Raw genomic sequence first — 15478 nt, 5'->3', positions numbered from 1 at the left:
CCAAAAAAGATCTAGATACTTGTTTCTTTTTTCCTGTCACATTGAATGACTAGAATGTAAGATTTTGGAGAAATTCCGGAAGGTTGTGCATTTGATACCATACAAACATCAACACATTTGATACATAAGACAGATCTGTTGCGTGTGGAAAATTACACACAACGAATTTCGCAAAATTCTATTCTTTACAAAATCAAATTTTACTTTACAATACAAAGTAGAATAATAGAGAGGAATGAGCTCAATAAAAGAATTCCAAGGTCTCAATTCATCTTTAGATTCCACTACAATCGACGATTGCAGTACCTTGAAGGTATTTTGTGGCAACAGGAGATAATGAGGGAATACTCGAGCATTTTACCACTGTCCACTCTCACCTCACAGTTACCACCTAATGTCAGTTTTTTTGAGGTTTAATAGCAAGCGCCGATAAGTGTTTCATCTGCATCACCCGGCACTTATTCCGGTAGTTAACGATAGTGATTTTCTGTGGGAGAAAAAAAGGCAACAGACATAGAAAGTCAAAAAATTTGGAGTAGCATCTATTAGGTGTATGTTGTAGTGGAAGTGAATATTTAAAGAGTCACATGCAAAGTAATTGACATTCAACAAACATTGAGCAAACTGACGGTTTTACTCTGAGAAATGTACAATGAAGAGAAAATAAAATATTACTAAGGGAAAATAGCCGGCTTGAGGGATCGGTTTTCCAAAACCGTATGCAAGCAAGGAATCGAAAGGCTGGATAGGTAAAAAAGCTGCGAAATTAAGAACAAGAGAGATAACGACTACTGGTACCAAGAATACTTCAAGCTAGCAATCGATGTAGTGTCGTCATTTGGGACTCAGTTAAGACTGCACCACCAACCACAGCTTCAAAAAGACTTTTATCTGCCTGCAATAAAAAAGGAACTTTGAATCGCATGTTGACACCTCCGTTTCTCACTCCATAGTTCAATTTAGGTTGGTTTAAGAGATATAAAGAATAACAGAATTGTCAATAGCTAAAAAGTCCCGACTCTCAACATGATTGTCTCTATCACTGTTCCAGCCAATTAGTGAAAAACAGGTAACCAACTTGCAGAAAAACAGATCAGTGGGTAAGATTAAAATTTAACAGCCGGTATAAAACATTACAGTAATCCGCATCACTTAAGGGGATCCTTTTGAAGAGAATATGACGAAACGTCGTAATAAAATTCTTGAAGAACATTCGTGAAACAAATTCAAGAGTGATACCTGCATGAATTTCAATATGCTGATCAAACGATGTTTGACATTATTTTTATCAGTGCTATCATCAAACGCTCCTTTTTCAAAGGCTTGCACAATGACGGTTAATATTCGAGGGAGATTGGAATTGTTTTCGCCCAAGACCAAAGGATTATTGCTGAAACACCGATAAGCTTGGGTGATTTCGGGATTTTCCCAATGTTAATTTTAGTGCTGTTTCCGGAATTACCACACAATATATTCATGCTTATCAACAGAATGAAAATGCTACCTTGGTCAGGATCCAGAAAAAGAGCTGGGAAAATCTCGAAACAGAAGCAGGAGTTAGAAAACAAACAGAAGTTAGCTCTATTTGGCTTCAAAACCATACTAAAATTTGGAACCAAATAAAACAAAACGATACCTCTCAATAAGGTCAGCAAAATACCCGTAAACATGCGGTGCTTCATCTGGATCATCCCAAATAGGAAGCCAACTCAGGAACGTCGGTATAACCTATTGAAGTATAGTGGTGCATAAATGAATGAATAAAAAATAAGCTAATGATCACTAAATGCATTAAGGTAAAACGTTTCCTGTTCATTAGATGAACAAAAAAATAAAGTGTTATGAAACTACTGTGCACATGTTGCTAATGCGATGCACAATGGCATCAAGTACTTAGCATTCTACATTCTTTATATACATATATAGTAATAATATATCTTCGTTTGCCGACCTATATGAGCATACATGTAGAGTGCTGAATAATTAGTGGTACCGTATCACACTTTATGATTTTCATAAATAGAAAAAAAACCCAGATCAATACAGCCTATTATGAAATGCACCGAATTAGCACTATTTTATTCCAGCAACTCTAAACTACGTTCACTCCTGTATGCTGACTTTAAAATCAGAGCTCACATCCAATGCAAAAAAACATACAAAATGAACTAAAATAAACCAAACACACCGCATTTACATCGACCATCGACGAATTGTATTTGAGGATTTTAGCAACAGCACTAATAGCGTTTTCAGTGGCTACATTTCCTTCTTCGGTAGATCTAGCATCCGCTCTCGAAATCATATTTGCTAGATGGGGTAAGGCGCCTATAAAATTTAACATTTTGAAGAAACCTAATATTCAATTTTGAGCCTTCTCCGCTATGTGTGAAAAGAATTTTATTTAGGCCGGTGCCGTCACCTATATCCCCCACTTGCTATGAATCATAAAATTCAAAGATTGTGTTTTCCAATTTTTTATCCTGTTTCCTAACCAACTGCTTCGATGTCTAATTATCAATTATTTGAAATATTCATCAACAGCTTATCTTATTTTTAAATCTCCATTAACACCTTATAATTACCACTTATCCTCTCCTTCATCCACTTTTCCTGAACCACCTTCCCTTCAAATCTACATTTTCTCTCCCATCTCTTTAATCTAGTATCATACTTTTCCAGTTTCCGTAATATCATCACAAGGAGTCCTCACCTGCGCACGCTTGTGCATAATTACTGCCACCGTGTTGTCCCATAATTCCGAATCCATATGCTGCGCTTTGACGTACTTCCGGATATTCATCGGAGAGAGCATTAAGCATAGGACCATAGAAAGATGAATAATATTTGATACTTGCTTCACCACCATATTCAATCAAATCGTCAAATACGCAAATGGCCCACTGTCTTTCACTGTAGTACCTCCGCGAATCCAACAACGGGATGAAGTAGTTCGCCAATTTTTCGAAATAAGGCATGAGATTCAGGCCATATGCCTTGAAAAGACAGTGGATAACGTCTGAAATGCGTGCCAGTACACCTGCTTCCTCTTCTAACTCTTCATTTAACGCATCTGCTGCATCCTCTTCATCATCATCTTCGTCCTTATGTTTCCCGCGTTCTATACATCGTTCAGTATATTCGACCATTTGTTGACTGACGATACCCAGAATTAATTCCAACTGCTCCTGCGTAATGAGGGATGGACCCAATTCCTCAACACACTGTGCTATACCATGAAGCTGATCAGCTAGCACTTCTTTGTCATGCTCTCCATTGATCGCTTCTTTGTATGCTGATATAACGACATTCCAGAGCTGCATTCTGAACTGATCACCTCTATTACGAGCACACTCCAATAAACAAGGGAAAATATCGGCGGCTGCGGAACGGACAGCTGTAATATTCCGTTTAGGAGACAAATAAATTTAAAAAGCAAAATATCCCTTCAATATTTCTACAGTTGCAATATCAGTCAAATGATGTACAAAAACAAAAAGTGATCTCCCAAAATCCTTAAAAAACCATGACGTTTTATCCCACTAAGATAATTCTTGCGGCATTTCATTGTTCAGAAAGCGAGAACAAATGTGTAATATTTACTAACCATCATGAAACATGAATTTAAGATGAGGAAGCATTAGTTGAGTAACTGATTCAATATAGGGACTGAATGCCGATTTAAGTTCACGAGCATAACACACAAGCATTTCGCAAGCAGTGGCTTTGTCTTCCAATCCAGCTGTTTTTATGCCTAAAAGTTTTTTTTTTTGATGTCTAAAAAAACCGAAGGGAAAACCCCAAGCAATCAAAAATTGTTGCAACCTACTTTGATAATGGAAAAAATCAGTCGAAGAACTCAAAAAAAGAACAACTTACCGAACATCTTCTGGTCACCCAGAGGGACAAAATTCCAGTCAGGATCCTCTTCTTGATTAGCAACATCTTCGTCATTCATTAGCGTAACATCAGGTTTGATTGATGCAGCTCGTAATACTGGAGGCATCACGAGCGGCAAAAAAGCAGCAAATTCTTCACCAAGAATTTTACATATCCGAGCCCAAGCACTAATCATATAAGATATCTAGAAAATTCTATAGCCATCAAAATTAAAAATCTTTATTGAAAATGACTCAAGAAAGTAGTATTAGAAGTATACACGTCAAACGAAGAAGTTTTTGAAAACCTAAGAACGAATTTGCATCCTACCTAATAACTAAGACAAATTTCTCCCAAAATAAAAGTTTTGATACTTGGAATAGTTCAAAAACTTCCAAAGAGCTGGATCTTTAAGTTACTAACGTCGTTAAATGAAGCAATTTATATACCTGTGGATCATCTGCTGAAATTTGCTCGAACTGAGTCTGATTAGCCAACAGCATCTGCATTATCTCATTTGCATCTTTGGCAAACTGCAAATAAAATATGAAGAAATAATGGCTGATCTGCTGAACTTGGAAAAGAAATTACAAACGCATAAAGCACAAACGAACTGGAAGCACGAAGGAAACAAACCTTTTCCTTCCCCACTGCTAATCCGATCAGGGATATACATTCGATAGTCTTACCACGTAGAGTATTCAGTTCTTCAACATTCGAATTTTGTAAAATATACTTCAGTGGAGGCATTAATCTTAAAAAAATAAATTTAAAATCCCTAAGACTTTCAGTTAAGGTGCTGAACTTTAAATCCTTAGCTAAACTCTGTCGAAAAAAAAACCAAAAACAGCGTCACGAACGCCATCAGCTACATTTTCTACTAATAAAATTAAACCTGTCGTAAAACGTAATAAATTGATCCTGAGCAGCGTCGGCAACTGATGCTATCGTTGTGATAACCTGCTCCAGCACAAGTTTCTTGCCACGCTCCAGAAGCTTAAAGAATTTCAAACATTCAAAAGTCTGTATAAGTGTTAAACCTCGAGGAAGCGATTCTCAAGTGATTGAATGAACCATCATATACTCACGAGTTCTACTTGGAATCTACTAACTTACATAAGAAAGACTAGAAGCAATACCTGTTTGAAAGTATGGTCCAAAACAAACTCCAATTTCTCCATTATTTGTGGAAGATAAACTGCAATGATATTTTTTGGACAATCTTCACTAAAGTTGACAAGTGCAGCTCCAGCATGAGCAGCAACGCGTGGACAATTCAGATCGATCAAAAGAGTGCATAAACCACTGACAACCTAGAAATTCATGGGATACAATGATATCGTTGTTTTAAATCTCATGCGACGACTTTCAGTTACAAGTTAAGTTCCTAAACAATTAAAGTAGATAAATTCCTAAATAATGAAAGTAAACATAAACATTGATAAGTTGCTAAAATTTTGAATCATCAAATCAACCTTTTCATGACACTTCTTCTGAAGTGTCGGTGAAAAATCACTTGACATTTGTCCTAGAGCGTTACAAGCTGCATATCGTACACGCGGATGCTGAAATTAACTAATCAGAAGTAATACATGAGGAAATTTTCAAAACAATGTATCCAGAATTTGACTTACAGAGTCTCCTAAAAATGGCAGAACATTGTTAACGATTTCTTCGATAAGTGGTTCCATCTGACGCTTACAACCTTCTCCAACGGTGGAAATTCCCATAATCGCTGCGTGCCGGTTTTTCCAATTTTCAGCTGAAACCTCGTTCAATTTTTCATAGCAAACAGTGGGGGTATACAGAAGGTTCAAAAGTAAGGATCAGTTAAAAAAGGAGGATCTAAGAAATGGAAAAAGATAAAAATGAACCATCTTGCATCATGCGTGGCACAATATGTAAAAACGAATTCAACACAAATTTGCCTCCCAAACTGCATGATATACGATCCAAGGATGACTCTCCAATGCCAGCATTGCTAAATTATGGATTTTTATAGTCACTGATATTGTCGTTAATATACGGTTACCAAGTTCCACCATCGTTAATATACGGTTCATCAGGATAAAAAACCAAAACAAACTTACTCTTCCCCACTATCCTCATCAGCATTATCGCAGTTCAACCATTCTTCTGTATCATCGTCAAGTTCGGTCATCATATCTAGACACTGTTCTACTGAAATAGGCCGTGTACTGTTTTTCTCACATTACACATCCAAACCAAACAAATGATAACTTTGTTGAATGATGGGCTCAATGAAATTCATCTATTCCTTTACAATCCCCTGCAAGAAAATAAGCCAATATAACTCGTCATTACAACGATCAAACTTACACAATGCTGGAATGAAAGATGATGCTTTCTTCTTGACCATACCAGTAGCATTTTCACACAACGATACCATCACTTCGAGCGCACTGTGTCGGTATGAATCATCCTTTTGCATATCTGCGACTGTCTGGAAGTATATAAAACTGATTTGGAAAAGATAAGTAATGGAGGTTATTATAAATTCAGGATAGGATCACATAATTGATCTTAATGTGCTGGCGTTAAATATAAAACACTGAATTCATCAAGTATAGCAAATATAGCAATTCATCAAATATAACAATCATGTTTGCTTTTCCGGATATCCCTGACTGAATGTTAAGACATCTAGAACTGAAATAAACAAACATCTAAATTAGTCAAATTTGAAAGCTTATAATTATAAAAGCAGTAAAACATATCAATTTCACAAGACAATGCGTATACGTCTACATAAAAGTGGGTGCTGTAGACCTCTTATTCCTCTAAGAGTGATACGATACCTTCCATATCTGACTAGTCGGGAAAAACAAACTGTGAAGAAACCGAGACTAGTAATATATCCGTATTGGTTTTGGTTATCCAATTTCAACTTCTCTCGAAGGCAGATGTTGCGCATCGAGACTGCTGTATCTCATATGAATAAATACTATGAACTGATAAACAGACAAGCGAAAGCACTACCGATGTACAGAGTGTAAATACATCATTTAGATGTGGCTGTAGAGTTTTCGGAACATTTGTTGCAAGGTCTCCCAAGCACTGCAGTGGTACGTCATCATCATCTTCCGTTGCTACTACATGTTGACAGACCTGTAATAGACCATTTTTGATGCATTGTACAGAAACACTGACTGAAAGAATACTGGGGAAAAAATCGACAGTGATTCAGAAAATCTCATAAAAAAGATCCAATTGACCTGGATAACTGCAGGGATTTGATCAGAAAGAGATCTAATAACTCTGTCATCTTCTTCATTTTCACACATGAAAGCAACATATGCGCGAACCGCAGCAGTTCTAACCGATCCTTTACTACCATAAAGTAGTGATGACTGGAACATTTGTTTGATTCCAGGAAGATAGCGATCTTGATCGCACCCAAATACGGATGGGACATTCCTTTAAATTTCAGGCGTTAAATACGTATCAAGCTCTGAATAACAAAAAGTAGCACTTTCGCAAAATTATGGAATAGGTCTTGAGATGAAAAATATTATGAGAAATGGAAAGGATAAAAATATCTAGGAGCAAACAAATGTTTCTGTCTGCTCCAAAGTAAAGTTTTTTTGACGAAGGAGGAGGAAAGGTATTTTCTTTTTCGGCAAGAGCGGCTGATAAATCTCTACGCTGTCAGAACTGATCACGACGTTTCATCATTCATTTAGCGCTACTTTTCATAACGTTATCCACCATTATTCTTAAATTAGTTCAAATATGATCCATAAAAAGATGCAGTCAACTTACTCCAGTAAAATCATGCCTGTTTCGCGTAATATAGCAGCATCTGAAGAAGCACACAATTCCAAGAACTGGATAACACCTGACCAGCTTTGGCGTCCTGTTTCGGTTTCTAAAATTTGTTTCCGATGCTTCGTTAAATAGTCGGAAATAAAATAGATAATAAGATCGAGAAACAAAAGTCTTTGATTTTAACCTCAGCCAAAAAAATACAAATGAATGATCTTCTAAACCCTATTTCGCAATGTTTCACAACAACCCAGTTTGGTCGTAAAAAAACATCAAGAACCCCGATGTTTCGAAGGTGATTTTCAATAGCTGACAATGTTTCGATAAATATCATCACCAAAAAATTTCCAAACAAAAATCAAAGTACCGATGGTAGATCGGGCAACTTCGGCAATAACATCAGTCAAACGTTTCCGCAATACGGCATTTTCTTCTTCAGTGGCTGATTTTAAAAGTTGCTCACAAAACTGTTGCTGATTTTCCTTAGACCAAGCAGGCCACAGCTCATCCCATCTGTTCGATAGTATTCGTCGCATTAATACCAAGCACAATGACCGCGTCTGGAAATTATGGAATTCTAAAATAAAATGCATTCGGAGCATCCAATTTTCAACAATCAGCAAAGAAAGTTTGACTTGCTATGAAGTTTTGTATTATCCTGAACATATCGAATTAATGTACACACTTTCACAAAAAATGTATCGTAACACAAATTGTTTGCCCTCAATATAATACCATAATGCATGATCCACATCTAGTAATTAAGAAGCGATAAAATATTCTTCCGCATTTATCTTGGATTCGTCCCCCTCCCCTCTCAACATTAACAGACTGATTGCGACATGGATTTTGGACCAGAAAAAAAATAAATGGGAGCACACTTTCTTATTAGATACTGTGTGCAATGGCAAAATTTCTAGTAAATCGAGTTCCTAAAAGTTATAGAAAAAGAAAATTCTGTGAGTCATACCTCAATACCAGCACTCTGATCCATAAATAATTGAAACAGTAGCTGAGCCTTTGGTAATAATTCAATATGATCATACTGTTTTTCCGCTTCTTTTCTTGCTTCGTTTTCGGGAAAAAGCATGCGACTAATTAAGTTATTGAAGTCTTGCAAACTTGTCATTCTTTTAAAAATTTATGGGCTTTTTGTATAACAAACAACAAAAGTGACCTAAAAATGAACATAATGAATGGAGAAATGAGGGAAACATCATCACGATTAATGTATTATATTCAACATATAGGTAAAACCTGTTTACGAACCAATACAAGTTTGAAAGCATCCCACGCCGCAATATTTCAAAGATTTGATTATGTATACCACCCGCATGTCCAACTTTGGAATATTTTTCAAAAATATTTAGAGAAACAATTGTCAGGGCGAATAAACTAAAGGAGTTATTTCACTTCATGAAAAAGCATACCAAAAACAAGCTAGTTACATTTTCATCAATACTTGTGACAGATTAATGGAAGAAGTATTCATAAAATTTGACCAGGTTATTTCATCTTGTGCATAATAGGATGGAACTTAAAGAAATGTGAAGCATGTAATAGAAGTTCCGGTAAATCCTAAATGAATTACATGTTTACATGCTACAGTGTTGTCTCTGGGAGAACAGTGAAATGGATGATTCGGTGAATCGAAGAAACACTACACATCCAATCACTACGTTTGACGAGTGTTATTACTAATAGGCCACTCGAAGACTCGATGAAAACACGTCTCAACACAATCTGAGCAGTGCAGTCTCGTTTTTGCGAGATCAATTTCTGCACGAAATTAGTTCTCTGACGATGTAAGCCTTCCTACTTCCAACTACCTTGTTGATCAGGGAAGGAGCAGTCCAACAACTACAAAAGACTACCACCTGGCCGATTTATTCACATCTAGTTGCATCCAGTTCAATCATCTATAGTTCATTCATCCTATTTCAAAATAATGAGAATTCTAGCAATTCATAAAAACAAGACATAAACATTTCCACTGGGATCAGTTAACAAGAAAAAAGATGAGCTTATTTTACAAAATATTTTAAAGTTTTCGCACTGATGTCAAAAAAAAGAAATCTTCCAGTGCATCCTTACATACATTATTCTAATTGTTATGTACTTCTAATTGTTACTCTGGTCAAATTCAGCATTTTACAAAGATTCAGGAAAGCTGATCACAAACCTCCCTCACTTCATACAAAGCTATCCTTTCCACAGTCATACCGTCGAGAGTATCCACGTGCCTTGGATTCCAATGGTAAAGTTTTCAGTATGCAACCTTTGACAATATTCCAACTAAACAGATATGTCCGGTGAATTCCAATTTGCTGTTTTGATTGGACCATGTAAATGAAGAAAACTTAGAGTGAACTGAAGAGAAAACGGGAAAAGATGAAAACTTCGACTTCATTACCTTTGAACTCATTCCATCAACGTCCACATCAAGACTAGAATTTTAAGGCATTTGAGACGTATTTCGCACTTTTCTGCTAATCGTAGCTTATAAATACGGCTCTTCCAGAAATTGCCAGAAATGTGAGAAAATACGAAAGATCTACCAGACGGATAGCTTATCAGTTGTTCGACTGCGAGACTGAGGAGGAGCCACCTACTGACCCTATCTCTGTTTCAAAAGAAAAGAAAAGATCATGCGTAACAAATATCCAGAGGTTACATACCTGGATTTCGGGCATATAAACCTGCCCGCAAATGAGTCTTGCAAACATCAACTCAAAGCCACCTTCCCTCGTAGCCTATGGACTCTCCATTTCCCACTTCTTTTTTCGAAATAGTTCCCTACTGCAGCACTATATTGGCAAAGCAAGTCTCTCCTAGGCCCGAAAAAGGATCATAATTAGATAGATATGTGCATATGGCAAAGCAGTCCATGTAACAGTCTAAGACCAAGCCTCTGTCCTTCTCTGTGTCTTATATGTGATCTAGAAGATTCTTTTTTTTTTAACTCTGTGAAGATAAATTACAGAATGCCGAGTATCTTTCCAAGATCTATCTGCATGTATTGCAATCCTATGGCTCTTGCATGGAACAGTCTCAATATTTCTCGAGATATTATTTAAGGTTGTTTTTATTATCATTTCCTCATTGATTGCATTCTAATTCCCTCCAAGAATTGAGACATTTGTGGTTTAACTTTTGAGACGAATTTAAAAAGCGATCACTTTTATATATGTTTATTTACTTATTTATATGCAAGGCATTGTGCACAGAAATGCATTACCGAAGTTTACCGAATAGGGATAAGGGAAAGGATAAGAACCGTCTTGGTTTGTTGTTATGTATCACTGCCGGATACATCTACTGACAGTATTCTTCCTCTTACCTCTCTTTCCTTTTTCGTTCATTCTCTGAGGACAGGAAAAAAGAGGGGAAAATCAAAACCAGTTCATATAAAGCATCCTATCTTGGTCATATTATTGATTGGTTCTAAGATGTTCTGTGTAAATCTGAACATTCCTCTTGATTTCTCAGTACTCAGTTATTTCTGTTTTGGATAGGCACCAATTGCAAAGTGACTATTCCTCGATGGCTCAGAATGGATCTATCAGTAAGGCTATGTGTCTTTTTATCATGAATAAATGGAAATTCTTCATTTCGTATGAATTTTCCAAATGTAGAAGTTGGGAAAAGAGTGAGGGAGAATGATGAAAAAGGGCAATACTTTGTTTCTCCACATTTGATTTCTTTCCTGAAGGAAATATATGTTAGAGCTGGCTTAGCATATGGTTGCCAGTTTTCTGCTCACCATTCTTTGAGCAGTTTGATTATCAAGAGAGACCTGTTTCAACTACACTAACCTGCCCGTTCTAGCACTGTTGTGTGCTTATTTGTGATACTTCATTATGCCATCCATTATAGTGAATTACCTTCATCTCAAATGCATATCCACCGTTATTGCAAGTTTCCCCCTTTGTTGCACTCTGCACAACAGGGATGGTTATGATTCACTTGTATTTTTCTGAAGATGGGAGAAAAGCAACCACCAACTAGTGAGAGTGACACTTTGTAGTTGATGTAATTAATTATCGTTATTGCAGTCCCTTCCTCCATCAATCTGTCTCCTAACTTTTCGCTTAATCTTTTTTTCCGAAAACACATTGTTATTTTTTTAACTTGCATTCTCTTAGAATTTTATTCATATTGGCTGTGGTATAGTCTTTTATTTATTACTGCTTCAATACCAATGAAATCAAGAGAATCAAATCAATTTACTTATAATTTACTTAAAGTCGATTTACTTTCCAATTTACTTATTTCTCGAGGTTATTTGATCTGTTGGTCCAAAAGATTCGTAGCGAGAGTGTAAAAGAAATGCGTTTTGCATTGCATGTTATTTTTGTGTATCAGTTATTTCAAGAACAATTTCAGGTGGACAGTTGCGCATTGAGTAATGAATTACAAATTGACATACTTCCCTATCCGAGATAAGTTTTCTTTCAGACCACTTCCGAATATGTTCACGGTTGTGAACATATTCTCGATAACCTTTCATTTTCCAACAGTTTGTAATGCTTTTATTGGCGACATTTTGTTTTCGTTCCGCTTTACGGTTTCTACCGCCGTTTTGAATACCATGTTCAGCATGGCAGCTATTGAATAGAATCAGAGGTTGATTAGGCTTGCAACCTAAAAATCAAAGAGAGCGGACATGATAACCAAATCAAGGGATCAAACCACCGATAACCTGATTATCTTAAAGTCATTACATATCATAAGGCTGTAAATGGTCATGGTTTTCAATCTTTTTATTTATTCGATCATCATCTGATCATTTTTTGTTTTCATTTCCTCTTTTTATTCTTTTTATTCATTCGTTTTGTTTTCATTTTAGGCTTAGCTGAACCAATTCGTTTGCTACTAGTTGATCAAGGTATAAATTTTATTGACGATCGCATAAATAAAAGTGACTGGCCTATCATAAAATCACATTTCGTAAGTTCTTTTCTTACATATCATTTATTTGACCCATAAATATAGCAGTGTTTTCAGTTTGTGAAAATTATATAAAATCAGATATTTGTCAACTGTTTTTTTCTGTTTGTTCAGCAATTCGAACAACTACCTTGTCTTTACGATGGTGATCAGCAAATTGTCCAATCCGGTGCAATCCTGAGACATCTTGCTCGCAAACACGGTATGTGTTACATACTATCTTTGCAGTTTTTACTCTTATAATTTTTCTTGATAGAACAGCAGTACAAAAAAAAAATGCATTTCGTTGTTAAAGCAGCTTTCTGGTTGGCTATATCTAATAATTTGCAGATTACAAATAATGACAGCAATCGTTTTGTCTACGGAGTTAATTTTGATGCCTTTTTTTCATATAGATTTGAATGGTGGAAATGAACTGGAAACAACATATATTGATATGTTTTATGAAGGCCTTCGTGATCTCCATTCCAAATATACAAAAATAATTTATCAGACTTATGTAAATATCTTTCACTTATTATTCGCTATCATTCACGAAATTTATGGAATTGTTTGACCCGTTACCATCGGGTCGAAATCACTCTCGCATCAGTTGAAGAGATTATGATTTGGATTTGGTTTAATTTCATATTTATGCATGGTGTGATGTGTATTCCTGAATACTAATTTTTTTTCTTTTTTTTGAATAAGGAAGAGAGGGGAAAGTGGAAACTAAAAAAAAATTTGGATAGATAAATTAAGCGTTAATATTAGATAAATTAAGCGTCAGTAACCCACCTATAATCAATTATTATTAAACTAGTTCATCCATTAATCATTCCTACAAAAACATCACTCTTGCATCAGTCATTCCGATTCATTGCTTTTCAGGACACTGAAAAGGATTCCTATACAAAAGATGTATTGCCAGTAGAATTGACGAAATTTGAGAGGTTGCTTGCTACACGAGACAATGGAAAAAACTTCATTTTGGGAGACAAGGTTAAGGAGATTTCGGTTAAACTGTAATTAATGAGGGATTGCTTGTCGAGAACATATGAATGAGTTGATAAAGGTGATAATGAAGTAGCATTATCTTCAACTCTGAAAATATTGCATTAACAGAACTACAATAAGTTTTGTAATAGATTTTTAGATTTCATTCGCAGATTTCGTCCTTTTCGAGGAGGTTGACATTCATCAAATCCTCGATCCGCACTGTTTGGATAAATTTCCACTCTTGAAGGCTTATCGTCAACGAATGGAAGACAGACCAAGACTTAAGGTTTTGTTGTTTTACTAAAATTTCTTCAAGGATTCTTGAAGTACATGCGAATGAAGCAAGAAGCATCCGCCACTTTGATTAAATTTTTTCCCAGTGATATCGGCGCAGTAGTATCTCACGATCTAAAATTTCACGTATTTTTGGTATTCAAGTAACTTACTTTGAAGGAGTACTACGAACAGCGTAATGCAGCAAAGATACCAGTAAATGGAAATGGGAAACAGTGAACGACAAACAATTTAACACTTTTTTTTGAAAAAAATCTCTACTCCTGTTGTTATTTCTCTTTGGGACGTTGTAAAACTGGTTTTCATCATGTCTATGGTACATTTATCGCGAATAAAGTTATTTGTTCAAGTAAATCTGTTTTTTCTTTCCTGCTGTTCATCACCATAGTATACAATGAGAAATTTCCAGTTCCTTAAGGTAGGAAATGTTATAATTACATAACTCAACTAGATTTGATTGGCATAAATCGTTAACGTAGGTCTTTGTTAATAAGCAACAGTTCGAGATGGTTCCTTCGAAGGATCTCTCGCTTTCATTCTATTCTGATTTCCTTGAACCGTTGGCAGCCGAAAAGTGTGAGTAGTCCAATCTACATCGAGAAAATAGATTTTTGACATGTCAGCGTGCAATCAGACCACTACTTCATATGGTTCATGATTTCATCCGTCCGTAATGAGGGTTGGTGATGTGCAGAGTATGTTGGTGGGCAGATGATAAATCTGCGTTATTCTTGATTCTACAGCACTGGTGTCACTAATTTTGTTTCTTGCCGACAAATTCAACAGTTTCTCCTGAGAAGTAAGTGAGCTTCACGATCTTCAAAGATTTCAAGTAGACCACAGAGGTGATGGTCGAGAATTCCAGCTGCACCCATATTACCAAAAACGTTCGTTTTGTTTGCTTGTAAAACGGTGTACGTTAGCGAAAGAAATAACGGTCGGAACTGGACAAATAGTCGGAGAAAACAGACATGTTATACTATAGTAACAATAACAGTGTGCTGAAAACCCAGGCAAACATAATTTGGACAACGTTTATTGAAAAATATGTGAACTGCGAGCTTAATTTTTTAATGACAATGGGGAACACAGCAAAGTGTCGTCTTATTTTGGATGAGGAACCATGCGAAGGTAATGTTTCCCAGATGGCAGTTCGACAGTGTTTATCGTCCCACCAAACAACTTCTTTGCCTCGTTGTCATCAATCGTTGGTATCACGACACATTCATCACCACTCTGTTAAAAAATTAAACCAGTAAATAACCGTGGAAACAGAATGATGGCAATAACTGTAAGTTTCTAAGTTCAAAAGTAATCATCAGCATTTTCTGCTTGAAAAAATTTCACGAGTACACTGAGTAGAAACTTTGAAAAATGTCTTAAGTTTATGAATGTCGACTCGAAGATTATTTCACAAATACTCACTTTCCAGTCGACTGGTGTCGCTACTAGTTTAACTGCTGTAAGTTGAAGCGAATCAACAACACGCAAGATTTCACTGCAAAATACGGAGAACATTATAGCTTTTATATATATATATATATATATATATATATATATATATATATATATATATATATATATATATATA

General features: G+C 35.9%; 4 protein-coding genes across 4 annotated transcripts in view; 2 read left to right on the top strand and 2 right to left on the bottom strand.

Annotated features, from left to right (window-relative positions):
- Positions 1-527: 527 nt before the first annotated feature.
- On the bottom strand, positions 528-8850 carry LOAG_01323 (kap beta 3 protein). The gene is made up of 21 exons (XM_003136862.2): positions 8636-8850; positions 8033-8225; positions 7663-7768; positions 7116-7317; positions 6880-7008; positions 6220-6343; positions 5970-6060; positions 5754-5860; positions 5514-5641; positions 5355-5444; positions 5019-5192; positions 4775-4875; positions 4516-4633; positions 4329-4412; positions 3880-4084; positions 3608-3754; positions 2714-3397; positions 2189-2328; positions 1637-1728; positions 1240-1390; positions 528-895 (listed from the first exon to the last, which is right to left on the bottom strand). The coding sequence occupies exons 1-21, from the start codon at positions 8792-8794 to the stop codon at positions 809-811; spliced, it is 3312 nt and encodes a 1103-aa protein (XP_003136910.1). The 5' UTR covers positions 8795-8850; the 3' UTR covers positions 528-808.
- Positions 8851-9297: 447 nt separating this feature from the next.
- Positions 9298-10362, top strand: LOAG_01322 (hypothetical protein; the record flags this gene model as incomplete). Its single annotated transcript, XM_003136861.1, has 3 exons — positions 9298-9344; positions 9831-9934; positions 10187-10362. 3 exons carry the CDS (start codon positions 9298-9300, stop codon positions 10360-10362), a joined length of 327 nt encoding a protein of 108 aa, XP_003136909.1.
- A 1632-nt stretch (positions 10363-11994) lies between these two features.
- LOAG_01321 (hypothetical protein) lies at positions 11995-14106 on the top strand (the record flags this gene model as incomplete). The annotated part of the gene is made up of 7 exons (XM_003136860.1): positions 11995-12070; positions 12515-12615; positions 12730-12817; positions 13011-13114; positions 13486-13596; positions 13751-13879; positions 14047-14106. 7 exons carry the CDS (start codon positions 11995-11997, stop codon positions 14104-14106), a joined length of 669 nt encoding a protein of 222 aa, XP_003136908.1.
- A 745-nt stretch (positions 14107-14851) lies between these two features.
- LOAG_01320 overlaps positions 14852-15478 on the bottom strand; it is a 2931-nt gene continuing 2304 nt past the window's right edge. Inside the window, exons 5-6 of the mRNA XM_020445705.1 lie at positions 15313-15385; positions 14852-15123 (exon numbers count right to left, since the gene is read on the bottom strand). Coding sequence (XP_020303862.1) covers positions 14992-15123; positions 15313-15385 — 205 coding nt within the window. The 3' untranslated portion in view covers positions 14852-14991. The remainder of the gene's footprint in view (positions 15124-15312; positions 15386-15478) is intronic.

Source organism: Loa loa, assembly GCF_000183805.2.
Source record: "Loa loa unplaced genomic scaffold supercont3.7, whole genome shotgun sequence".
NCBI classification, from domain to species: domain Eukaryota; kingdom Metazoa; phylum Nematoda; class Chromadorea; order Rhabditida; family Onchocercidae; genus Loa; species Loa loa.
This window is presented reverse-complemented; position numbering and strand designations above follow the sequence as displayed.